This window comes from Abramis brama (genome assembly GCF_963993115.1).
Source record: "Abramis brama genome assembly, chromosome: 8".
NCBI lineage: Eukaryota > Metazoa > Chordata > Actinopteri > Cypriniformes > Leuciscidae > Abramis > Abramis brama.
In genome coordinates, this window is record NC_139970.1 from 26218903 (window position 1) to 26246178 (window position 27276).

Consider the following 27276-nt stretch of genomic DNA (forward strand, 5'->3'; position numbering starts at 1 on the left):
GTAAAAACGTAATAATACGTACGTTTAAACGTTGCAGATACGTCCATATTATACGTTTCAGCATCCAAACGTACAAAAAAGTACGTTTTCTATCTTTGAAAATTACGTATTAATACCTACGTATTAACAATGAGACCAGGCTGAACTATCACCTCCACCGTGAGCTTTCTTACAGCCTGGAAGACTCGGAGGATGATGATGAATCTGAGATGCATGTCATATACAGTCCTGCCCTACTTAGAGACCCCTCACCACATGAAGTTCCTCCACAGGTAGTAAAAGAAAAATCATGACAAACATCTTTGTAATGATCACCTGTCAAACTGATGTGACATTTGTTGACATGTGACACTTTTACATCTTTGTTCAAATGCAAAGCTAAAGAGACTTAACATCCATTATACTATTATAACCTAATGTGGCTTCACAGTTTTCTTTTAAATGCAACACATACAGTGCATTTTGTATCTCTATGACACTAGATTTTTGAGCTCAACGAGCGTATGTCAGCAATCGAGACTCTTCTGAGCCGTTTGGAGCAGAAAATTACCTTACCGGTAATTGGGGGATCAGCAGAGCTGGTAAGTTTAAAGTAAATTTGCGTACCCAACAGGTTATTATTTTAGGTTAATGAAGTGTCTTATGCTTGCCAAGACTGCATTTGTTTGATCAAAAATACAGTGATTTTGCATATTACATATTGTAATATTACAAATAACTGTTTTATATTTTATTGTAAAGGTTACATTTTCAGCATCCATTACTCCAGTCTTCAGTGTTACATGATCCTTCAGAAATCATTTTAATATGCTGCTTTGGTGCTCAAGAAACATTTCCTATTATTATCAATGTTGAAAACAGTTGTACAGCTTAATATTTTTGTAGAAAACGTGATAGATTTTTTTCAGGATTCTCTGATAAAAAGAACATTCAATTCAATCATTTAAATTCATTCAATCATTTATTTGTAAGAATGTAAGTCTTTACTGTCACATTTGATCATCCTTGCTGAATAAAAGCATAAATGTCTATAAAAATTGACCCTAAACTTTTGAATGTGTGCATTTATACATTGCTATAAAAAAAATAAAAAAAACATTTAGTAGCATCCTTTATTGGTTTCACCCACAAAAGGATAAACGTGTCATCAACATTTCTGAATAAGTCCATGAAATATAACTTAGCATCTCTGAAACACTTGTATCAAAAGGGCCCTCCTGACTTTAAATCCTCATGTAGTTCTTCTGCTCTCCCTTTAGGTTGAGCAGAAAGAGGAGGATCTGTCTCCAGCTGACTTAGAGGAGCTTGAGCTAAGAAAAAAGCTTGATGAACTTACTGAAAATATAAGTGACAAAGGCCTATCGTCTGATGAGGAGGATGCAACGAAATCTTCAGAGGACTCCCCAAAGAAAGGGGCCCTTTACCATACTTCAGCTATGAGAAATGTCAGGCATGAGTGGCCTCTTGAGGTTGAGTGGGTAAGAGAATGAGATCTAGCAGCAATAATAGCCTGTTAAAAATGGTGTGAATTTTTATTTATATTTCCTTACAAATGTTTTAGTTCAGCTTTGACTTGAACCCACTCTGCTGTTCTTAATAATTTTGATGTGTTTCTAATTCTATACTCTAGAAAGCAAAGCCGAATTTACATAAATCCTTTAAAAAGCAGAAGCGAGTGAATTCCTTTGAGTTTAGTAACACGACCAGCAGTGAACTGTCGCAACTGGAGGGTAAAGTTGCAATGGCAGCCGCCAGTGTCCAGAGCACTCAAAGCGGGGTACGCCACCCAGTCTAAACATCAAAATGTACTCCAAAATGCACTCCAATTCAAAAACTTCCCATATCTTGCCAAAGTTGTCTGTTAAAAGTTGCTTATTTCTTACTTCAAGGTTACAGACATTCAGAAAAGAATTGCTGCTTTGAGTGCTGCAGGGATGACAGTGGAGACGTCCCGTAGACGGGTATGTGGAGATCCAGCTGCTCACAGTCACATATTCCTGTTTAGATTTGCATGACCTTGTATATATATAATTAATATATTTTTTTTTAGTTATCTTTTTTTTTTAACACAATCGAGCAATATATAGCAACTTCAGAAAGAGGCTAAATATAGTTTTCTGTTCTTCCCTTTTTCATTCAGGCTCCTCAGCCATCAAGGATGTTGCATGAATTTCCAATTAGTAAGAGCAGTTTTATACTGCATTTTCGATAACATGTAATCTGTCATTTACTCAATCATCTTTGTATTGTATAAAATGCAAAGAGCTATGATTTATTTTGCTCTTCTTTTGCTACACTTGAAGGGATAGTTCACCCAAAAATGAAAATTGTCATCATGTACTCATTTACTCACCCTCAAGTTGTTCCAAAGCTGTACGAATTTCTTTCTTCTGCTGAACACAAAAGAAGATATTTTGAAGAATATGGGTAACCAAACAGTTGATGGGCCCCATTGACTACTATGGGTTCTTTCTCTTTTTTCTTTTTTTTTCTTTTTTCTTCAGACTATGGAAGCCAGTGGGGCCCATCAACTGTTTGGTTACCCATATTCTTCAAAATATCTTCTTTTGTGTTCAGCAGAATAAAGAAATTCATACAGGTTTGGAACAACTTGAGGGTGAGTAAATGATGACAGAATCTTCATTTTTGAGTGAACTATCCCTTTAAATATGTTGCAATTACATAACAAAATATAAAACCAAATGGCATTTATTTTAAATATAGCACAGGCTTTTTAAGCAAAACATTTCACAAACTGATTTTTGTCCAGTTTTAGATTATAAAACAATAGACATATTGTTTAAAATGAAAACACATAAAGATGGTTACCACAGTTCCTAGATACAAATCCCAGTATTTGTGATATTAGTTTTATTTCTCGATTCCTCATAATATATTCTGAACCACACACAGTGATTTTAACGCATAAACTGATAGCAATCAGGTCTGCTGCTCAGTCTCTGGAACAAATGGACTACCCATCTCCTGTGGTCATGAAAGGGCCTATCAAGAATGCAACATCCCTTTCTCCACCTGAGGGACCTGGTATTGCAATCTCTGTGAAAGATTAAAAAAAAGAAATATCAATACAATAAATACAATAAAATGCTTAAATATCTACAAGAAGTTACACTGTACATTTCTGAATACAAAAGTGAAACACTGTGAGTGTTAAAAAATAGAGAGGAGCAAAAAGTAATTTGTATATGTTGACCAGAGGTGTTCTTTATATTATATTATAATAAAGTAATTGTTTTGTATTATTCATTATATAAGTCTTAATTTATTAACTAAAACATTATTCAACAAAACTGAAAGATTTTTTGTCAGCATGATTCAGCTTACCTGTTGTTGATATATCCCCAACAACAGTGATCAGTGGTGTCATGATACTGTCAACAACATTTGGCAAATCAGCAAAATTTCTTCTGTAGTATGCCAAATCTTCAACAAAAGCAACAGTTTTAAGGAAACTCTCTTCCACTTGGCCAGCTCCAACAGTAAAAGTCAAAACACCCTCTATAGCTACACGGTCAGCAATCCTCTTGACTTCATCTTGAGATGGTCCTCCTGTTATTAGCACTAGTACCTGCTGGATCCTCTCCCTCCTACGAGACCCAACTGACTGCTGGAAGTGGGTGGTTAGGGCATACTGTAGGGCTGCGCCAGTGTTCAATGCACGTCCTCCCATCAACCTCAGCTGAGCAATGGCAGAGAGAACATCCTGTTTGGTGTTGTGAGTGTTCAGATAAAATTCAGTTTTCTGCCCCTCAGCAAACTGCATTAGTCCAATGCGCACTCGCTCAGGTCGAACGTCTAGTCTATTTACCACGCCAGTGATGAAGTCCAGCACATATTGAAAGTTATTTCCAACGTAGGTAGATCCATCCACCAAGAAGACAATGTCTCGGACAACTTTTTGGGTGTGGACTGTAGTAACTGTAGTGCCTAGAAGATTTCATATGACCACAATTTTAGATGTCTAAGTACCTTTAAAATGAAGTTCAAGAATCTCAATTTGTATAAGACAGCATCAATGGGCAAAAGTGCATATATATATATATATATATATATATATATATATATATATAGTTTTGTACAGTATTTTGTTTATCTATATTTATCTTATTAATTTAAATTAATAACACAATTTGCATGTATGTTTGTAGAATATTACCCGTTTCAGTTAGGCCCTCTGTCACAACAACACCAGTCAATGTAGAGAGATGGGATATAATATAATAAGAAACAGTCCCATGGATCCAGCCCCAAACCCCATTTCTTAAAAATTAATAAAGGCTGGTTTCTAAAGTACTTCTTCCTGCCTCTATGTATTAATGCTCATGGGTAGCCTAAATGGGTTCCATTCAGACCTTAACATTAAGTATTTTACTGTTATATGTCAACAAGATTCAACAAGACATTTTCACCTGGCTACACCCAATGTTTAGATCTGTTGTGGTATTTATGCAAATTAGCACATATACGTAATTAGATTATGCACCGTTTGTCCATGTTAACAAACAATAAAAAAAAACTTGTAATAAATTTTTTGTTTGTCTTGATGTAAGTAATCAACTCAGTAATTTTCATGGTGATATCTAAAGGTTAAAATTTTTACCCAATTCACGTAAGAAAAAGAATGAATAGGCGTATGAATAGGCTATATTTGGGTCTTTTTCTAAACTTTCCCCTAATGGGATTCTTTGGGGGTTTTTTTTCCTTACTCAGGACATATTGAGGATACAAAATCAGTTGAGTTTGCTTCTGTTGCAATTTGTTCAAGGTTGACCCCCATTTTTGCTTAAAATGACTGGACTATAATACAAGGCTCGAAATTGCGACCATTTTGGTGAGCAGAGAGAGAGAGAGCCCCGGCCGCGCGTGCGCCCTCTCACAGTCTTCAAACTGTCTTGATTTTTAACATGTTAGCAGCTACTGGATTTATTTGTATCTTTGTAGAGATTAGTAATGCAGTGCAAAGGTGCTTAAAATATCACCTTCCATCTATATAATAAAATAAAATCTAATATTAGATTTTAAGCATTTCACTGACCTACATTGAGAACGTGCAATACATTTTTTCTTTTTTCTTTTTTTTCTTCTTCCTCTTGACAGATTTCAAGAATGTTCCCTTAATGAAGTGGAGATGTAAGTTTTGTGCATTCTCTACTAATGGTCAGGGAAGAATACTACAGCACTACAAAGAGTGTCATGGGCATCATCGAAGGAGTTCAGGCCTCACCTGTATTCATAAAGACTGTTTAAAAACTTTTCAAACCCAAGCCGAACTTAAAAATCATTTAAAAGAACGTAAAAAAGGATACAGGATTTTAACCAAATTATCAGTGGATGGTCGCATTGAACATTTATTTATTGAACTGTTGTATGGCTTGGAACATCTAAGGTGTTACCAGCTCGCCAAAAAAGACCCTGCAGTAACAATGGCTGTCCAACCTGAACAGCTGAATGACTACATCCCCCTCGTCGCATACCTTGTTGATGGAAAGCTGCTCATTACTCCAAGGACATTCATGTTACAATAAGGTATAATAAACATATAAATCTTTAAAATCTTGCTGTTTAACTTCTTTACTCACTGCAAGTCTAATGCAATCACGCAACAAATTTAATGCAGACCATGCTGTTCTTTGAGTACAATTTCATGGGCTTTGTCTATATTGCTGCTTCTGATGTCTGTTACTGTTTTTATTTATTTTTTCACAGTTACGCTGTTGATTCCTCCTCGAAGTTGTCACCTCAAGGCGTGTCACCCTACAGAGTGTTCCTGAGTCAGCCAAGAAGCTATATGAAGGACATTCATGATAAGATAAAATAAGGTAAGGTGAACTTTTTAAAATATTTTAATTTTTTACTGTTTTATTTGTGAACTCGCTGCTGGCCTAATACAATGACATAATATGTTTAATTCAGTCCTTGCTGTTCTTTATTCATTGTACAATTTCATGGCTTTTGTCTAGGGATGTGCACGAATAGTCTGAATTGATCTGTAATTAGCTATTATTTGAAAAATAAAAATACTATTAGATTTTTACTACGTTGCTTTGCTAGCCGTTAATGATAATGAACCCATGATAAATCACAAGCACGCAAACGAAAGATTGGATATAATCAAGATATGTGATGTAAGAAAATATATTTACACATTGTTAACATACTAATGATACTGAATTCATTGCAGAGCAGTAGGGATGGAGAATAAAACTGTCATGATTTTGTTTTTGTTATATATATTATTATTATTATTATTATTTATTTATTTATTTATTTATTTATTTATTTATTTAATTCCGGAGTCTATAATAATAAATAATTAATTAATTTGCTTCATTTTAGTCTTTGTTTATAATAAATAATTGACCATACACTGGCTTTTAGCCTAATTTGTGCTTCTCCAGTGGCTTGTTTTGACTGTCATCCCAGCCTTTTAGAGCATATATTGAAATAAAGTAAAATCATGATATGGCTTAGTACAATTGTCATTCTTTTATTGGACCATTTCTATCATTTTATAGAACAAATCTATTACATGCCTTTTGAATTAGGATTGATACTGTCCATTTGTTTTAGGTTCATGGTGAAACCCTGGATGTCGTTATGAAGGGAATGCGTGTTGGACTACTGATTGGACACAAAGGTGTCCTGAATGATGCATTTCCTCTTGATGTCTCCAACGTGGCTGTGGTGGTAGAAGAGACAATTGTTCTCCATAATCTCAGAGACATACCCACTGGCTTTGCTCTGTTAATGGGCACAATCTACACTGTAAAAAATATTTTTGCAATTTAGTTATTTCAACTTATTTTTGTGAGTAGAGATAACTAGATTGTCCAGACAACAATAAATTTTAAGTTTTCTTGTCCTCAACTAGACTGAACGTTGAATGAACAACTTAAATTGTTATTTTAACTTAAAAATGTATGTTTAAACAACTGCACTAGATTTTCTGTTGAATTAACAAGTATAATTGTTATTTTAACTTATAAATGTAAGTTAAAACAACTGCACTAAATTTTCTGCTGGTTTTACTTCAATTATACTCTAATGAAGTATAAATGACTTTAATAGAAGTAAATTTACTTTGTAAACTAAACTTAGTAAACTAAACTTAATTTATCTATATATCTTGCTGTCTGGTAGACTGCATTAAAACCTAAACTTCAATTTTATTTTAGTGTGTAACGATAGCCTACATTAAAAACATTACTGTTATTTAAAATTATGAGCACAAATTAATTAAATTACACAAAAAAAATTGTCTAGCTGTTTCAGTTTTTATTCATGGTCAGAAACGAGCGGATTTGAGCGATTCATGAAAATGAACCTCTCAAGATGATTCGGTGAATAATTTTTTTCTCTCTGAGAATTTTCGAGAAGCCCGCGGAAACCGGATCATTTTCCCTGTTGGACCTTAGCTGCTACGTGTCTTCAGAAGGAGTGATACAGAGTAAGTGAAAGTGGATGCAAGTTTTTAGTTCGTTTTAGAATTATATTATCCATTTCGAGTCAGAGTGTTTTTGCACATCGCTGATTTTTTTTTTTTTACTTCCTTGTGTTCAAGCTTCAGTCAAGTTAAAAGCTGCTCGTTCACCAACCGGACCAAACCGGATTTTTTTTTTTTTTTTTTTTTTACCTCAGTTTCTCAGTTGCAGAGCGCCAGATATAGGTAAGTTTTCACCAAAATATTTGAATTAAAAAAATTAATACGCCTGTGGTTTGAAATGTCACGGTTTTCATTATTAGGCTACTAAGTTATTCAGTGTTTGGAATTTGCCGGCCTCGCGCCATTTCGTTCATGTTTTAAGAAATATTGATAATAGGGTGAATTACTCACGATGTTGTCACGAATTTAAGATTATTGAGTGTATTTCTGCACATAGAAGATTCGCTCATTGTACTTTCTCGTGTTGACTCACAGATTCAGTCAAGTACTTTGACTAAAAGCTTGTTCACCAACCGGAATTTTTTACCTCAGTCACTTCAATTCAACTCAGTTGCAGAGCGCCAGATATAGGTAAGTTTTGACCACAATCTTTGAATTACAAAAGTAAATGTCAAACTGAATCGATATGGGTGATGTACAATTAATACGTCTGTGGTTTGGATGTTTTCATTATTACTATTCTTCGGAGTTTGGATCTTGTGCCATGTCGTCGCGCATGTTCATGTTTTAAGGAATCTTGATAATAGGGTGAATTAGTAACGATGTTGTCACGAATTTAAGATTATTGAGTGTATTTCGAATCAGAGTGTTTTGCACATAGAAGATTATCTCATTGTATTTCCTCGTGTTGACTCACAGGTTCCGTCAAGTTGACTAAAAGCTTGTTCACCAACCGGATTTTTTACTCCAGTCACTAACTTACATAACAGTTGCAGAGCACCAGATACAGGTGAGTTTTCACTGTAATCTTTGGGAATTCTTAAAATTAACTATCAATTTGAATTGATGTGGGTAAAATAAGTAACTTATTATATCTGTACTTTTAAACTTGACTGTTTTTATTAAGATGGGAAATGGTTGTGATTGACACACACTGCATGTTTCAGTGATGCGTGTTTGAGTCACTTGTAATTTGAGAACACATTTCAACCATCTTCCTAAATTCATCATGTGAATCGTTTATAAACCTGTAGTCTGAAGTTTTAGGCATTTGAAAGCAAAAATATTAAAGGGTTAGTTCACCCAAAAATGAAAATTCTGTCATGCATTAATCATTTCTTGTAAAATAATTCAGTAATTACTCATCCTCATGTTGTTCCAACCCCATAACCCCTACTTTCCACCAACTGCGGAATGGCTGTGGATCCGCTCCGGAACGGCGGTGGAGTCAATAGGTTTCCATTAAAGGTGCCATGTGTCAGAATTGAGGTAAAAATGTCCAAAAAATGAGCTACACGCATCAAAAGAATGAGAAGAAATAAGGGCGATGATGTCATTAAAAAAATGACAAGTTATAGTGCTGCAGAGATATCAACCTGAATTAGCATTAGCATTATTAGCCACGGCCCGACAGGTGTCGTAATACCAGTTTCGGCCATGGGAGGCGGTATGCGGGCAACATAACCACCAGTCAAACATGCAATACACGAATAACTCGCACGGCTTGTGGGCGTACTTGAACCTGATGTCAATCGTGTGGAAAGTAGCCTACTGCCCACTACTACATTCAAATAAAATCTGATAAAAAAAAGGAACAGAACCAGAGTAAACATTGGCACTGCTTTCCATCGCTGGAGACAACTAATGGACATGAAAGAAATGAGGTTCGACTCCAAACTTGCAACATTTCTTTTGGATTGGTAAGTAAGATGCTGTTAGTATTTCGTTAGAAGTTTGTTTTATATGTTTGTGTAGTTTTTTCGGGAAGTTATAACAGAAATGTATCGAAGGCTGTTCGATAAACGTATATATAACGTACATAAATATAGTATTGTAATATAGTACACATGTATAGCACAATCTCTATAGCTCTTTTTTTCTTGCCAACTACGTGACCTATATTATGTTTATTAAATGGCTTTCCTGAGGTAAATCTGACATAATTGTTCTCCAACTGTGTTATTGACCTCTTCACGCTGATAAAAAACACTGATTGGTCGATATTATGTATGAGGAATACATTTTGGTAAGTTGTAGCCTACTGTATCTTTCAACAGTGTTTGTGTTTTTTACTATTAGCTAGTAGAGATGATCGGTTCACATGCGCTAGGGATCTGTCGTGTAACATTAACAAGCGCCAAAGCGGTATTTATTGTTTGAATTGCGTAATAAAATTGACAGAATCTGAGAGCTGAGATTTTTTTTATATCATAACTAACCTGCTCTGTCTAGTCTGTCGGTCTCCGTGTCCTCTTTGCTTCGCGATTTTTCTGTGCGTGAGAAAATTGATGTGTGGCGTGAGAGCGTGTGAAAAGTGTCAATTGCGTGTGTCTCACGGTGAATGCGTGAGAGTTGGCAGCTCTGGTTACGTTGGCGCTAGCTTGGTCAACATCAGCGAATGCTGTCTGTCAAATTAATGTAATTCAAACTAACAATAAAAATGTAATATGAACAAAACGAATATGAACATATTCACTGGTGAAGGGGAGTAGCTTGAAGATGTCATATTCATACTCTAGAGTAGACCAACTCACTTTCTGGAGGTATACTGCCCCCATCTGGTATGGAATGTGGAGTATGAATTTATTTGTTTTGACACAAGGCACCTTTAAAGTCAATGTGTGTATTTTCACTGAATGCGGAACGGCTGCGTTCCAACTCCGGCGATCCGCAGCCCTCCGGAGCAGATACGCAGAGCTTCTATTTTTGCCGGATGCCGGAGAGCTCCGCAACAATTCAGCACTTATATCGCGCGATCATATACGTGAATCTCGTGGGTCCTTGTGACCTCAGCTGTCAGTCATGGCCGCAGCCATTCCGCAACAAATCCGGACCTGGTGGGTATTGAAGGATGATGGAGCACAGAGCCGACACGAAGCGGAGCCGATCCGCAGCCGTTCCGCAGTTGGTGAAAATCCGGGTTAAGACTTTCGTTCATCTTTGGAGCACAAATTAAGATATTTTTGATTAAATCTGTGAGCTGTCTCACTTCTCCATAGGCTTCTAGGCAATTTCATTCTGCCGGTCCAGAAAAGTTAGTACACACATTGTTAAAATAGTCCAAGTGACTAAAGTGGCTCAACCTTAAGTTTATCAAGCGACGAGAATACTTTTTGTACGCAAAAAACAAACAAAAATAATGACTTTATTCAACTTTTCATTTTCTTCCATGTGGGCCTCTGACGTGAGTTCACGAGAGCGCCACGATGCATGCGCGAGAACTGAGAAGATGACGCAGATGGGTCTCAATGTAGTGTTTTAAATGGTTCTAAAGTGTGCATTTCCTGGATGTCCAAATCGTGAGAAACCAAGAAGAAAACGTAAAAGTGCCTTACCAGTGCCGCAAAATTAATGGCTTACCTTTCACACTTTCCCATCAAATGATCGCGAGCGTCATCTTCTCAGTTCTCACACATGCGTTGTGGCACTCTCATGAGCTCATTCAGAGGCCCACACAAAATAAAATGAATAGTTGAAAATAGTCTGGGGTTTTTTTTGTACAAAAAGTATTCTCGTCGCTTGATAAACTTAAGGTTGAGCCACTGTAGTCACTTGGACTATTGTAACAATTTTTTTTAATAACTTTTCTGGGCTGGCAGACATCGATTACCCAGCAGTCTAGCCAATTCATAGGTCTTTAATGTGTTTAACAATGTTTAAACGGTTTATTTTGGAACAAAGGATGTTTCTATATTGAATGCTGTGGGTTGATCTTGTTTAATGTTATTTAACAAATTAATCCACAAGACATGCATTGAGACCGGTGTAAAACACCTTTCCATGAGGTTGTTTTCTGCAATTTCATTGCAGTTCATTGCAAAAATTTTTTTATTGTTTATAACACCTTATGTACTCGTTACATCATAAGAAGAATGGCATCTATGCTAATGTTAGTCTTTGTTTATTCCAAGGTTTACTGAAGTCAGCCGGATCCGGGCCGTATCCAGATCAGGTGGTGGACCTGCGCCTGGACTCATCCACAACGCATCCCTGAAGTGCCAGCCTCATCAGCCCTGTGAAGGCCTCATCGACACTACAGCCATCAGCACTGATCCGCAACAAACTCGTCTACATACCGGCGTGACTCTGACTTCCAATCAGATGGAACTGGATAAATATTCTGAATGTTCTGATCCAATCTGACTTCTGATCTGTAATGCTGCCTGAATCATTATCATACACTGTTCGTTCTTTGCCCAGAGGAGAACTGAGCGACTGAGCCTGGGTTCTCCCAAGGTTTTTTTCTCCATTCTGTGACATGTCACCTGATGGAGTTTTGGTTCCTTGCCACTGTTGCCTTGGCTTTTGGCTTGCTTAGTTGCGGACATTTAATATTCAACAATATTATTGATCTGCCTTACTTAAGGTGGAAGATGACGCAATTTTCTTCTAGAAACAAACTTTGTTGTATTATTTATGTTATCACTGTAAAGCTGCTTTGATACAATCTGTATTGTAAAAAGTGCTATGTAAATAAAGGTGACTTAACTATTGTAAATTGTATCAGTGATCGTTAATTTTCCATATATATATTTTTTTTAATCAAATGTATTTTACAAATTAATGTTCTAGTAGTAATTAATTATTTGGTACTGCTGCAGGTTTCAAAACACTACTTTAGTTGGCTGAACTTATTGGATGTAGTTTAGAAAACTTAACATTAGTTTGCTGAACTTATTGGATGTAGTTTAGAAAACTTAACTTTAGTTGACTTAACTTAAATTCGAAGTTAACTTAACTAAATTAAATCAGTTCATTGAACTTCATAACTTGTCAGGTAAACTTTTCCAAATTTGTCAAGTACACTTTTATAAATAAGTTAGTTTAACTTAAAAATATCCATGCAAAAACATAACAAAAAATAATGAGTTAAGTCAACAAAAGAATTTTTTACAGTGTACTGCCTTAACCTTGAATATCCCCGCAGTATGAGGTACTCCTTCGAATTCCTGCAGAAAGTAATCATGAAGATTAAAACTGACCACTGTTCTGCCAAGATACATGGACTTCGAAACAAACTGCTGAGATATAATTTATAGACTGGTCTTAAACCATACATAGGAGGGAACATGTTACATTTGCAGTCTTTGTCTTCAGTTACTTGACACTGTTCAAATTTGATATTACCGACCATTTCAAGTAAAACCCAAGTACTGCTGAAAAATATCTGAATTATAAATTATTATAGAATTATTATAATTATAAATGTTGTTTTTAATGCAAGGTTGTTAATTTTGAGAATTTCTGAAGCTTTTGCTGAGGGGACACTTAATGTTACTTTGCATTCTGTTCTTTAAATTTTTTTCAACACAGTTGCTCTGCAAGGGTAGAAACAACATGGAATTGTTCTTAAAGCGTTTTGGCATTTCTAAGTTTAGCTGATTCTAAGTGTTTTAAACTAACTGCTGGTGTTGTCATTCACAATTGCAAAGACTCTTTGTTCCTATAAGAAAGTATGTGAAAGATGAAATGGTTACAATTCTAGGTAACATAATGAAACTGTTAAATAATAATCCTTTACTTAGAACCTTTTTTTCCTAACATGAATTTTGATATTACCGACCATTTCACCTAAAACCCAAGTACTGCTGAAAAATATCAGAATTATAAATGTTTAGATGTGTTTTTAATGCAAGGTTGTTAATTTTGAGAATTTCTGAAGCTTTTGCTGAGGGGACACTTAATGTTACTTTGCATTCTGTTCTTTAATATTTTTATCAACACAGTTGCTCTGCAAGGGTAGAAACAACATGGAATTGTTCTTAAAGTGTTTTGGCATTTCTACGTTTAGCTGATTCTAAGTGTTTTACACTAACTGCTGGTGTTGTCATTTACAATTGCAAAGACTCTTTGTTATAAGAAAGTATGTGAAAGATGAAATTGTTGTGAAATTCTGTAACATAATGAAACTGTTTAATAATAATCCCTTACTTAGAACCTGTTTTCCTGACAAGAATTGTATCATAAAACCAATGTTAAATTTATGCAACATTGAACTATTTACAATAAAAATATTTTTGAGCAGATGATTTGTTGATTATGAGTTTTCAATAATGTAACCTAGTAAGTTGTCTTAACTTGGAGAATCAAGTTGAAACAACATTTGACAAAAATATTTTGTGGGTCAGGATGTGAACAGCGTTGAATAAGAAAAAGCTCTTGCAAGTACAGTTCAAAAATACTTCCATGGAATGAACATCTTTATGTGCAAAAGATGTCAACTAAGGACATGGAAGAACATACTTAAGAAGAAAGATTTAAGTAAGAAATAATTTTTAGTTCCACGCATCCTAAAACATCATATATATAGCAATTTATATGATATTTACATTTAAGGTTTGTAGCAGACTCAGTGCCTAACTTAAACACAACTAATTGTTTATGTATTGCTTATAGTGAAAGCTCTTACCAGCGGAGTCTATAAAACTTCTGTTTTAGGAATTTGTCCAGATTCTTTTGGGATATTCTTAAGAGTTGAAACAATGTGTGGCTCTACTAAAGGAAAATCATCAAATCGATCAATATAATGTGTGAATTTAGACTGGATTGATACAGTCTTCAGCTCATTTAGATCTGCATTTTTCACACCAATGCTTACTATCCCTATTTTAAGATTTTTCATGGCAGGTCCTATTATTTCATCACTAGATGGTCTGCTACTCAGCAATATTAGTATTTGAGGAATTCCATGAAGTCGTCTACTCCCTGATGAAGAAGTGAAAACCTGTTGCCTCACAAATTGGAGGGCTGCACCAGTGTTAGCTATTTGTCCACCTTTGTGTTTCAGGACCTTAATGGCATTTAGAACCTCCGTCTTTGTTGAGTAGGTTTTGAGAAAGAAGTCAACCACTGGACTGTCACTGTCCTGAACCACAGATACTCTGTATTTTCTCTCCTCCACATTAAGTCTCTCAACAACTCTTTGAACAAAATCACACACTGCACCAAATCCACTTTTAGTACCATCAGAACCATCCAAAAGAAACAGAATATTTTTTTTGCAATATCTTTGGCATACACGAAGATACAGTAAACCAATGAGAAATATTTAGAAACAAAGAATAGCACAGCACCCAAAAAAAGAAAAGAAAAAAAAAAAGCATATAGAAGGCCACAGCAAAATAAAAAGCTAAAATGTTCTTACCTTTCTCTAGAAAGACCTTCAGTTCTTGATCTGGAAGGTTCACATAGTTCTTGAGCCTTTCCTGAACTGTGTTGAGCTGGCTGAATTCCTTCACATTGAAAGCAAATGATGGATTGTGAGAGATGGCCTCAATCTGTTTAGGATCTGCATTTTTCACTCCAACACCAAAAGGTACAACTCCATCAGTCTTTAGGGCTACCGCAGGTTCTCTGACACTATCTCTTGATCTTCCCCCCGTCAAAACGATCAAAAATTGGGGAACATTTTCGCCAGATCGACTACCATATGCTGGTGACAAGATGGTCTTTTTCATGTAAGTCAAGGCAGCACCAGTATTCAAACTTCTGCCACCTGTCAGAGTGAGTCCACTTACAGCTCTCAGCACCTCATTTTTGGTTTGGTAAGTGTTCAGGTAGAAGCTAGGACTTGGTCTCTCGCTATGCTGGACCACAGAAACTCGCACTTTATTAAAGCCTATATCCAAAGGCTCAATTACTTTGGAAATGAAGTCACGGATATAGGGAAAGTCACCTCGGACATCATCAGAGCCATCGATCAAGAATGCAACATCCCTTTCTCCACCTGAGGGACCTGGTATTGCAATATCTGTGAAAGATTAAAAAAAAGAAATATCAATACAATAAATACAATAAAATGCTTAAATATCTACAAGAAGTTACATTGTACATTTCTGAATACAAAAGTGAAACACTGTGAGTGTTAAAAAATAGAGAGGAGCAAAAAGTAATTTGTATATGTTGACCAGAGGTGTTCTTTATATTATATTATAATAAAGTAATTGTTTTGTATTATTCATTATATAAGTCTTAATTTATTAACTAAAACATTATTCAACAAAACTGAAAGATTTTTTGTCAGCATGATTCAGCTTACCTGTTGTTGATGTATCCCCAACAACAGTGATCAGTGGTGTCATGATACTGTCAACAACATTTGGCAAATCAGCAAAATTTCTTCTGTAGTATGCCAAATCTTCAACAAAAGCAACAGTTTTAAGGAAACTCTCTTCCACTTGGCCAGCTCCAACAGTAAAAGTCAAAACACCCTCTATAGCTACACGGTCAGCAATCCTCTTGACTTCATCTTGAGATGGTCCTCCTGTTATTAGCACTAGTACCTGCTGGATCCTTTCCCTCCTACGAGACCCAACTGACTGCTGGAAGTGGGTGGTTAGGGCATACTGTAGGGCTGCGCCAGTGTTCAATGCACGTCCTCCCATCAACCTCAGCTGAGCAATGGCAGAGAGAACATCCTGTTTGGTGTTGTGAGTGTTCAGATAAAATTCAGTTTTCTGCCCCTCAGCAAACTGCATTAGTCCAATGCGCACTCGCTTAGGTCGAACGTCTAGTCTATTTACCACGCCAGTGATGAAGTCCAGCACATATTGAAAGTTATTTCCAACGTAGGTAGATCCATCCACCAAGAAGACAATGTCTCGGACAACTTTTTGGGTGTGGACTGTAGTAACTGTAGTGCCTAGAAGATTTTGTATGACCACAATTTTAGATGTCTAAGTACCTTTAAAATGAAGTTCAAGAATCTCAATTTGTATAAGACAGCATCAATGGGCAAAAGTGCATAAATATATATATATATATATATATATATATATATATATAGTTTTGTACAGTATTTTGTTTATCTATATTTATCTTATTAATTTAAATTAATAACACAATTTGCATGTATGTTTGTAGAATATTACCCGTTTCAGTTGGGCCCTCTGTCACAACAACACCAGTCAATGTAGAGAGATGGAATATAATATATCTGGGGTTGCGCAGCAACATCCTGAAGTCCTTCAGGATGAAAACCACAGCTTCATCAAAAGCTATTTGCTTGAGCTCAGCCTCATCAGCAGCTCTGGAGCCTGCAGCCAAAGTTAGAACACCCATTTGACGAAGAGCTTCAGCTGGCTGTTGAACACTGTCTTTAGATTTTTTACTGGTCAGGAGCAACACAAGCTGTGTCACTTGATCTTGAATGCGGCTCCCACTCTCAGGTCTGAGCATGTTGGTTCTCACAAAATCCAGGGCAGCCCCGATGTTGACTTCAGCCGAAGGTTTGGGTTTTATTCTTCTGAGAGCAGAGATTAGGGATTCTTTTGAACTAAATGAGCTGAGGTTGATCTCCGACCTTGGGGTGGTGGAAAACATGGCCACTCCGACCTGCACCTGATCAGGTCCAATTGGTATGGTGTCAACAAACCTTTTGATGAATTCTCGCACTGCATTGATTAAGGTGGCACCCATGCTACTGTCAATGAGGAAAATGATATCTCTTTTCCCAACAGCCAAAGCTAAAAGAAAAAAAAAAGAAAAAATTCTACTTAGTCCTTCTGCAAATTCAAACCAAAATCAGGTAACCTATGAAGAAGTTAGCTATAATTAATTTAAAATGTATGATGTTTTACAGAAACAATGTATTAACTATCACCATTTTTTTACTTGCCATAAAGCTAACATATATAAAAGTAGTAAAAGTTGTAATATATCAATTATGTAACATATATTACAAGTAGTAAAAATAATGGAAATCAATTAGCATGAAGTGATCATTTATTTAAAATTGAAATAGATACAAATGCTATGACCTAAATGTATTAATATCCTGAATATAAACATACAAGGAGTGTTAATGGGTTGCATGATGTGCTACTCTTGGTTTAGTCTAAATATTGTATCTTATAGGACACACAAACTCTGAAAAGAACAGTGAACTAAAACAAAATTGTTTGTATGGCTCATTTGTAAACACAGCATGCGTATGTTGTTTTAAAAAAAAGAAAGAAAGATATTTTGGGACACTAAAACCTTTCACCTAAAAATATTACGTTTTTTTTATTATTATTATTTGTTTAGATGTCCACGCCCGTGACAATGTACTGATTATTATTTCCTTTTTCTTCAGTTTCTCTATGGAATCCCTCTCATACGGTAATTACATACCTTCTGTGAAATCTGTTTGAATCACAATGGTGCGCTCGACGACCCCAGTATCTGGTCACCCATGCTTGCCACTGTTCTGACATCAGGAGCAGACAGAACAAAGCTTTTGTCTGTAGCAATAGCTTCCAGTTGGGCAGTAGCAGAATCACCCACAGCAATACCAAAGGTGTACACACTGGCCTGCTTTAGGGCCTTCTCACCCTGACTGACATCATCAGTGGACTCCCCAGCACTGATTACCACCAGTGCCTGGGGCGCCCCTTCCGCTGCCCTGTCTCCTGCATCTTGGCCCAACAGACTGTCTACCACCTCCTCCAAGGCGGCCCCCAGATTTGACTCAGTCCCGCCAGGGTACTCAAGCTCCCGGATAGCACTGAGGACACTCTCTTTGTTGTCATGGGTATTAAGATAGAATTGAATTTCGGGATCTGCACCATAAAGCACAAGGGCTACACGGATTGTGTCCCTGCCCACGGCAAGCCCCTCAATCACTTGGACAGCCAAATCACTGACGAGGGGGAAGTTGGCAGCTCCAACGCTCTCTGATCCGTCAATTAAGAGTATAAGGTCGGCTGACCCGGGGACTTTGAAGGAGAAGTGGAGAGAGGACAGAGAAACAAACAAAAATATAATGCAAAATGTGTGGGTTAAAAAAAAAAAAAAAACGGAAAGAGGGAGACAGGGGAGGGTGCAAGCGTAAAGCATAATCATGGATAATTACAATCCATCATAAAAACACAACAAACACATTATACTGCATGTCTGCTGAACCAAGGAAGATGCTCTGCAACTTTCTAATTTTCATTCTCTGAAATTGTGTAGAATTATGTTGTGGGGATTTAATTTACAGTGTATTTAGAATAATTGTGTGTACATTACAAACTTTCAGTATATTCGGGCACCTCTGGCTGCCTGGGCAATTGAATCTTTCCATCTTCTTGTGTTCAGTCAGAGCATGCAGACTCATGTTACAGTATTCAGTGATAACAGCACCAGTCATGACCCTTCTGTCTCATCTTTGGACTTTTTTAAAATCACTTTTACTGTTACTTGTTTCAACTGTACTGGCTTTTTCACACATATGATTAAAGACTCAATGAAATCACTCAATGAGCACAGATTTATTTCTCGTGATAACATAATTCCTGTTGAAACAAAAGGTTTTTCCAGGATTTTTAAATAGCCAATAATCTTTAGTTATGTCACAGACATGAGCCATAATTTAGGCTACTGCTTGAGGATCGGTTGCAACAGATATTAAAGTGAGGGACATCAGTAAGACAAGTCATCAATACATTAGGCCTGATTTTCAAGAAAAATATTGATGGCTAAAAGGAAAGTGCATACTAAGTAAAAGTGACAAAACTTTATTCTACTTCCAAACTAAATTTTGATTTACGGGGTCTTTAATGTTTGAATTTAGTGAAAAATGCATAGCAAACATTTCAAAGATGAAAACATATGGGTTCATCACTGTATCAATGGTGGAGAAACATTTTTTCTTTTTTTATATGGTTACACAGTGAAGACAGTCAGCACACACATACGTATCAGACATTAAGCTCTCAAGACATAAGCTGCACTGGGTGGTTAGCCATCATCAGCTGCTGATGATCTCTAAAGTCTCAAAGACATAAATCAGTGACACCTTGCCATACTTTAAAGAATTTAGGCATCCGATTTGAAGTGAATCTACTTTTTTTATTTTTTCAAGAATTTAGTACAGAAATGATGGATAAATTAGTGAACGGATGATGAGAGACAGAAAGACAGTTGGATGGATGTTGGTGGTTTTGAAAATCTGTTACACCTAAAATCCATTATCTCACGCCTCTTTTCGCGAAGGCACTAAAAACAGAGGAGTCACAGCAGGCAGAAAATGTGAATGTGACAAAACTAGTCTTGTTATCAGTGTGGGGGAATGTTAATTGGGTTATTTCTGGGAACGTTTTGCATGAATTACCCGTTGCCAATATTAACTGGCTGTGGCCATTCCCAATGCTGACAGTAGCTCTTGAGACCCTTCAGGATTAGTATAAACTTGAAATTCAGTGTTCTGTTGAATTCTTCTTGATCATTGGGAGCTCTAAACAAACTACAGCACACCACTCTGAATATCTTTACAGTATTTAAATCAGTTATTTAAATACGTGCTCAACTCCCTTTACTGAAACTGTAGATGTTTTTCTTCACTGTCTTTATATTTCAAAATTTTAACTCAAGTGACCAGCATTAATGGGGGGTCTAATAAAAACTGAATATTTAACAAAAGCTTTGCAAAGAAAAACACCTAATTTTAAGGTCTCTTTCCAATCAAAGGAAACATTTATGATTTTTACTTGTGAATTGTCTGCAGCACAGTAAAATTAACATGTCTTCACTCATAACTGGAAGTTTGCATCTCAAAGAAAAATTAAGAAAAAAAGAAAAAAAATGCTGAACTTAACTTACCATCCTGAGCTTCAAGTTTTGGGAATAGACCAAAAGCCATTATACCCAAAAGGGCATGTAACAACCGGTTCTTCCCCATTGTCCACAAAAGCATCGGAATAGACAGCTGAAAAAACAAAACAAAACTGCTTTTAAGTTTTTGGGAAGAATTTACACCATACTATATGGAGTATATACACCTCTGAAGCTTTGTTACTCTCACTCATCATCACTTTATGCCAGAACTTTTACTCACTTCCAATGGCACAAACACATATGACTGTTGTTCATCCACAGTTCTGTCATAACTTGGACAGTTTGATAATGTTTTGCTATCAAATTATAGGTCTCAAAAGATCAATATTCTAAAAATAGTCATTTATTGGGTTGTTTGTGTTCTCATCTTTACTCATAAAATATGACATAAACATTCTCTGAAATACCTCAGGACTGTTTACGCTTATTTTTAGGAGGAGAGGAAAAGTTTTGGCAGCACAGTGAGATTTATGTGACCTGTTTCCACCCCATGAGCCAAATCCACACAGCTGTCAGATTTCAGGATTTCAGGAGGAAAAAGATTTCTTCCCACATCAACTGTCCTCACTTGCCAGTAAATACCACAAAGCAATAAGAGGTCCACACATTAAGAAAAAAAAAGCATCAGAGTACTGGACACAAACAAAAATGCAATAGCATGTGGACAGACAGATGCCAGGACACAGAATGTCCCCTCCTTGTTGAGCTCAGAATCACACTGAAAAGTACTGTTGTAAAACCTTTTAGACTGGACTATAGGAAAATGACATGCTTTCCATCACATCAGTCTCAGATTTGCTGAACTGAATCCTTGAGTCATAGTACAAATTAATTAGTTTTGGTGGTTGGCTGCCATGTTACCATACACGCAAATGTGATAAAATAAAAAAACCTGAGGAATACATATTAATTTACAGTGCATGTTAAGAGGCTCTCAGAGTTAGACCTATAAAAAAATCACTGTTAACGTGACCAAAGCCATTTGGGACAGTTTAATTTGTTCTGAAAAATCATTTATTGGCCCAAGTCAAACATTCCAGTTTTATTTAGTTCAATATTGAATGAAATGTGCCTTTAAATCATAGTTTTAATTAATTTATTAGAAATTCACCTGCCATTTTACAACACAAAGAATGAATTGCAATTATGTTAATTATGTTGTATGCTACTCTTTAAAAACATAATTGTTTAAAAACATCATTGTTAACAACACAAAGAGTTGCTAACAACATTTTTACTTCCATAAGTAAACTTCTATCTATCTATCTATCTATCTATCTATCTATCTATCTATCTATCTATCTATCTATCTATCTATCTATCTATCTATCTATCTGTCTGTCTGTCTGTCTGTCTGTCTGTCTGTCTGTCTGTCTGTCTGTCTGTGTGTGTGTGTGTGTGTGTGTGTGTGTGTGTGTGTGTGTGTGTGTGTGTGTGTGTGCGTGCGTGCGTGCGTGCGTGCGTGTGAATAATTTAATTACAGTTTTTTTTATTCGCTTTGGTACTATTTTCACAAGTAAGGTGTACATTTTCAAAACTCTTAGTACAAAAATCCAAACTGATCACACTTTTAACACAGCTAGTCATTCTTTCAAACCCTGATCTCATGCTTTCATTACAGTTATACACTTTTCAGTCCACATAATCATTGTTTCAAACACAAGATTATTGTAATATGTAATGAGAACATTTGGTTTAATCACAGAAACACAACAGTATGACCTTCTTTCAGTTTAGTACTTTTACAGTTTTTCTCAGTCGCTTTGGTGCATTTCTCACATCACTATTTACATTTGCACAACAGTTAGTTCAACCTCCACAACATTTAGTCATTTGTGCACATCATAGTAGCAGTTTATCATTCCTTCCAACAAATTGCAAATGCTTTTGGACATGCATCAATTGCTTTCATACAACTCTCTTCTGTTTTATAACATTATCATTTGCTTATGTCATGTCAGTCAAAATTAACTATACTTGTGAATGCTGAATAGTCATTCCATATAAAACTAATAGTCCTCATTTCATTGCTTGAGTCATTACATACAAAAATGTTGAACTAGTTGTCAAAATCTGTCAAGCAAATTTTACACATTTTTTTAAATCTTTTTTTTTTCCTGAAAATGTCTCCTAAATTGAACAATTTCTCTCAGGTGAATCTCAGCTTTCACTGATGAGGAACGTCTGGATGTGCATGAATGATTACAGTACTATGTATGTTGTATGTTCAGTTCCAATATGTACTGCAATATTGTTTACAGTTGTGCACAGCTCTACCCAAAGGGAGTTTATGTTTGTTGTAACTAAAGGGTGTATTTTTTTCTTTTGCACAATGCTGTGAACAAATTAGAATTGCAAAGAGCATAATGCAGTAAAAATGTGAAACATACATATTCAGTGTCTTGTACTTAGTTACCTCACTAATACAGTAATGTGTAACTTTACTGTATTTTTCAAATGGCTGTGCAAATAGTATATAGTGCTGTCTTGAGCATTTTCAGGTAGTGTCACCAAGATCTGACTTTTTTTGCAGTGGAAAACATTTACAGAGTAAACTGTCATAATGAAAACATGACAAAGCCATTTGACTATCTTGTTCATAAACAATGGTGTCAGGACTTTTCATCTTGATGACACTGACACTTTCATCGACATGAATACTTGCTTTTGAGGAATGAGCTATCCATTTTGAGCAAGTGACACGCTTTCGCAGGTTATCAACTAGGTTTTGCAGTTTGTACTAATTGTTTTGAGAACTGCATTAACTGTTGTGCAAATGTAAATAGTGATGTGAGAAATGCACCAAAGCGACTGAGAAAAACTGTAACAATCAGCTCATTCAACAGCAAACAATGCAAGATACATGTTTCAAATCACTGTTGTTGCTGAAATAATTACAGTAATACAGGCTACAGTTGCCACATTAGAAGTAATTGAATCCATAATGTTTGTAATAGTATCTATCCTGTGTGTTATCAAAAGGTGTGATGAAGTACAGCCATGAGGTTCTGTGCTAACAGAGTTTGCTGGCAATACAGTAAATGAGTTCACTCTATACCATTTGACTGAATCTATACTGTAGTGGACCTTTACAGATGAAGGTTGAGTTACAGTAATTCGGCAGTCTCTACCATGGTAATCTGTTTAGAACTGATAAGAATGTAAATGTGTACCTTGAAATGCAATGTATGTCGTTTTGGATAAAAGCGTCTGCCAAATGCATAAATGTAATATGTAAATGTTTACAGTATTGCATACATACTGAAATGTAAAATGCTGTATTTGATGCCATCTGTCTCCCTTCTACTGATACATCTCTGATCAATCTGATGTTTTACAGTCATTGACTGTTTCCTCTCCCTTATACTCTATTCTGCTTTACAGTATTTGCACAAATGGCAAATCTCTCTCTCTCTCTCTCTCTCTCTCTCTCTCTCTCTCTCTCTCTCTCTCTCTCTCTCTCTCTCTCTCTCTCTCTCTCTCTCTCTCTCTCTCACACACACACACTCTCACACACTCTCACACACACTCTCTCACACACTCTCTCTCTCACACACACACACACACATGCATGTGTACACACTTTGAACATCGTGGTGGTTATTATCTATAAATCACTTATGTAAAAATAATTCATTACATTTGGTTATCCATATCAGAAATTGCAAACAAGTTCCATAGATATAGTATAGAATCAATATCTATAGAAATCTATAGGTGTACCAAATGATTCATTGATTAACCATTAAGATCAGTTGGATTAAATAATAGACACATGTATTAAACTGAACAAGAAGAGATGCAAATCAAACGTTTGATAGTAAGAGCTTTATGAAAGGCAGTGACTGTGAATGAAACATTTATGAAACACTTATTTTGTGTTGTGAAAAGGATACTTTGTGATTTTGTGTATTGTGCTTACACAATTGAAAACATGATGAAATGTTTGAAAAAAGTGCACTTTTGATGATCTGTTGTGATATTAGCATTAAGAGTTTTGAAAATGTACACCTAACTTGTGAAAATAGTACCAAAGCGAATAAAAAAAACTGTAATGAATGAAGCATTTATATAGCACATTTTATTATTGTACACCCACAGCGTTTTACAATCAGGGTCTCTCCTTACCCATATATATAGTTTAAATGAATTACGTGCATTGTGCACAAAAGACCAGGAACATAAATAAATAGCATAAACTGCAACATAAATTTCTACTAAATCAATGCTAACAGAACAAAACTTATTGATCACATCTATCACAGCTAAAACCTAAAATAAGAGGTCCATAAACAAGATTACTTTGTGAGTTCTTTCGGTTGGCATTTAGTTCATTTGGATGCAGAATAATTAAAAATATTTTCAGACTTCAGCACACAATGGTCTTACATGGAAACGTTCACTATATAACATTATGTGAACTGCATGTGCTAAATAGCAGTGTGTCAGAGAAGCAATAACTACAAGTACAGCCATATGAAAAACTTGGCATTTCCATGTGAATTGTTGTCACTGTACAAAGAAAGAAATAACAAATAAATTTAATTAATCACAAACTCTATGAATCAGAGGCAAAAACAACAATAAAAGCAACTGCACACTGCAAAAATATTACACTTTCAAATCATGGAAATCTCTCACAGGATTTTCCAGCATGATTTTGCTGCCTAATTCATTAAAGGTTATTAAAGGTTTCAATGCTCAAGGAACAGTAATGAGATCAAAAACATACGTTTGAACCAAATTCAATCCCTGCCCCCTTAAACTCAGCCTGAAAACCAAAGCACCAAATATTGCAAGGTATTTTCGAGTATTGCAAGGTGTCTCAACATTGGCCTCTAGTGGTCTAAGTGGGGATAACAACCTCTCCATGTCAATCTTTCATAAAGCTGGCCCAACATTTGAGAGGCAACACTTCGGGGTTTTTTTTTCCTTTACCTTTAGCTTGTCACCGGGACAGTACTAGAAGTAAACCTTTATACCTCATACATCTACCCCTAAACGGTGATTATTAGTACCCTACGGTGTTGCATGTGTGACAATTATGTCTGTATTGTATGTATGTCAGTGGGAAATAACTGTAATGAATCTAATTTTTCTGGTGTTTTCAAGGATCCACATCTGGTTCTGCTTCACTTAAGTTTAATGTCTGAGCTCTAACTCTCCCAGCATTCTTTGTCAATCTGGCAGGGACAGTGGAAAAAGTGTTTCACATCACCCTGTCTTTACAGTGCTGGGCAGAAGCTGCAATAAAAAAAAATTTAAAAATCTGAATAGTGTCTGCAGTGGTAGAAAAGTGCAACATAGCTTCCTGACTTGTTCTGCTTCTTGCTTCTGTTTAAACCATCTCATAATTAGTATTATCCTCATCCGGTTGTGTTAGATATCATCTCTATAAACAAAAAGCAGCATAGCAACTCAACCAAACAGTTATGGTGATAATTCTACAAAACATCCTTCTAGTAAAATGTGGATTTTACACACCAGAATCAATTAGGTTATGTGCAACCATATCACAAACACTTGATTACATACTGTAACAGTTGTCTCAAAAACTTTGCTGAAGTTCTCACTCTGAACACACCCTTAGCACACAACCCCTCCTCATGTATTCTATTATCTGAGCACTTTGCTCTGCCTCTTCTGCAATGCCTTTTCCTGTGGTGCAAGAAAAATTCCCTGTTTCTCCCAAAGCTTTGGAATTTACAGTACCCAGTAAATTCTTAACATTAAAGGTCCCGTATTATGCCCCTTTTCACAAGATGTAAAATAAGTCTCTGATGTCCCCAGAGTGTGTATGTGAAGTTTCAGCTCAAAATACCCAACAGATCAGATTTTACAGCATGTTTAAATTGTCATTTTTTGGGGCTCAGAAAAACGCGCTGTTTTAGTGTGTGCCCTTTAAATGCAAATAAGCTGCTGCTGCACGGCACAGGGGGCGGAGCTTCACGAGCTCGCGCTCAGTCTCTCAGGACAATATCATCTCACGGAATGATGATAATATCAGAAACTCTCAGTAATGGTGTTCATTTCGAGTCGGACAATAATGCCTACAGAGTCAGAGTGCTGTATAGAGATGAAACAGGTATAGTTTAGTAGTTTAATTACGGTTATTATAACGTATTTGTCATCTGTTTGTATGTATCCATTATTTATTAATAGCCTACAAGTCTGCTGTCTGAATGATGATCAAACATATACTGATGAGTTTAATAAAGTTTATTGTACATCACACAAAAGATGAAGCGTCAGTTTTACTTCAGAAAATCACCGTAGAGCTGAGTAAACACAGTAAGTTAGAAGAAGTGCGCAAGTACATAAACGAATTTCGGTAGAGTTGAGGGAGCATTTCTGTGGGCGGAGGTTAGTCAAAAAACGGTTCTAGTGATGTCATTAAAGAAGGAAGTAGAGGGATGTAGTCCAAACGGGCCGTTCGATGTAGGCGACTTCTGTTAAATAAAATATCTCGCTTGGCATTGAACTTTGAGCTTTATAATTTTACAGATATTATTTATACTCTAACAACAACATTACACACTAACTAAAGTTTGAAACATGGGATCACGAAGAACGGGACCTTTAAAACTATAATTAATAAGTAAAACTGCCTACACAATGTGTTCATTGGAATAGCCATACAAACAAACCAAGCTTTATAGGGTAAAAAAGGCGTATGCAACGGCAGATTTTAGTAAAATGGATTTTAGCACATTTTTTAGAATGCATGCCTCAAAACACATTAAAAGCCACACCATCTTGCACAGTCTCACTCATGCACTTAAACGCTCCTTTTACAAAGATGTATTTGCACAATTAAGCCACTTACCCCTGGAATACAGAATTCAGAGTGCTGTATTCCACAGTCTTTCTATGGAATTTCAAATATCTGCAAAAAGACAACTCTTAGGTCATTATCTTCTATCTGGTATCTTCCTTCTGTGAACTGTTCTGGATGGGTCAGACACAGATAATGCTGATCAGCTTGTGTGCTTGAGCTTTGCTGTGAGACTCTCGTCCGTTGAGCTGACTGTGTGCTCTCCAGAGGAGCAGTGCCAATCACTCCAGCCTGGGAC

The 27276-nt window shown here is 36.1% G+C and overlaps 2 protein-coding genes across 2 annotated transcripts; one reads left to right on the top strand and one right to left on the bottom strand.

Moving 5' to 3' along the window:
* Positions 1 to 47: 47 nt before the first annotated feature.
* LOC311087861 (melanophilin-like) lies at positions 48 to 2776 on the top strand (the record flags this gene model as incomplete). Its single annotated transcript, XM_084121334.1, has 8 exons — positions 48 to 272; positions 483 to 581; positions 1260 to 1478; positions 1631 to 1777; positions 1890 to 1961; positions 2141 to 2180; positions 2505 to 2599; positions 2771 to 2776. The coding sequence occupies exons 1-8, from the start codon at positions 210 to 212 to the stop codon at positions 2774 to 2776; spliced, it is 741 nt and encodes a 246-aa protein (XP_083977460.1). The 5' UTR covers positions 48 to 209.
* On the bottom strand, positions 949 to 27276 carry LOC311087898 (collagen alpha-3(VI) chain-like). The gene is made up of 7 exons (XM_084121399.1): positions 27030 to 27276; positions 20189 to 20294; positions 16495 to 17088; positions 15663 to 16265; positions 14769 to 15374; positions 3346 to 3948; positions 949 to 3057 (listed from the first exon to the last, which is right to left on the bottom strand). The coding sequence occupies exons 2-7, from the start codon at positions 20280 to 20282 to the stop codon at positions 2975 to 2977; spliced, it is 2583 nt and encodes an 860-aa protein (XP_083977525.1). The 5' UTR covers positions 20283 to 20294; positions 27030 to 27276; the 3' UTR covers positions 949 to 2974.

Excerpts from the sequence above, each read along its gene's own strand:
- LOC311087898 (XM_084121399.1), bottom strand. The coding sequence starts at position 20,282 with ATGCTTTTGTGGACAATGGGGAAGAACCGGTTGTTACATGCCCTTTTG. Across the intron at positions 17,089-20,188 it reads AAAACTTGAAGCTCAGGATG|CTTTGGCTGTTGGGAAAAGA; the intron begins GTAAGTTAAGTT and ends TTTTTCTTTTAG. Across the intron at positions 16,266-16,494 it reads AGAGGGCCCAACTGAAACGG|GCACTACAGTTACTACAGTC; the intron begins GTAATATTCTAC and ends AAAATCTTCTAG.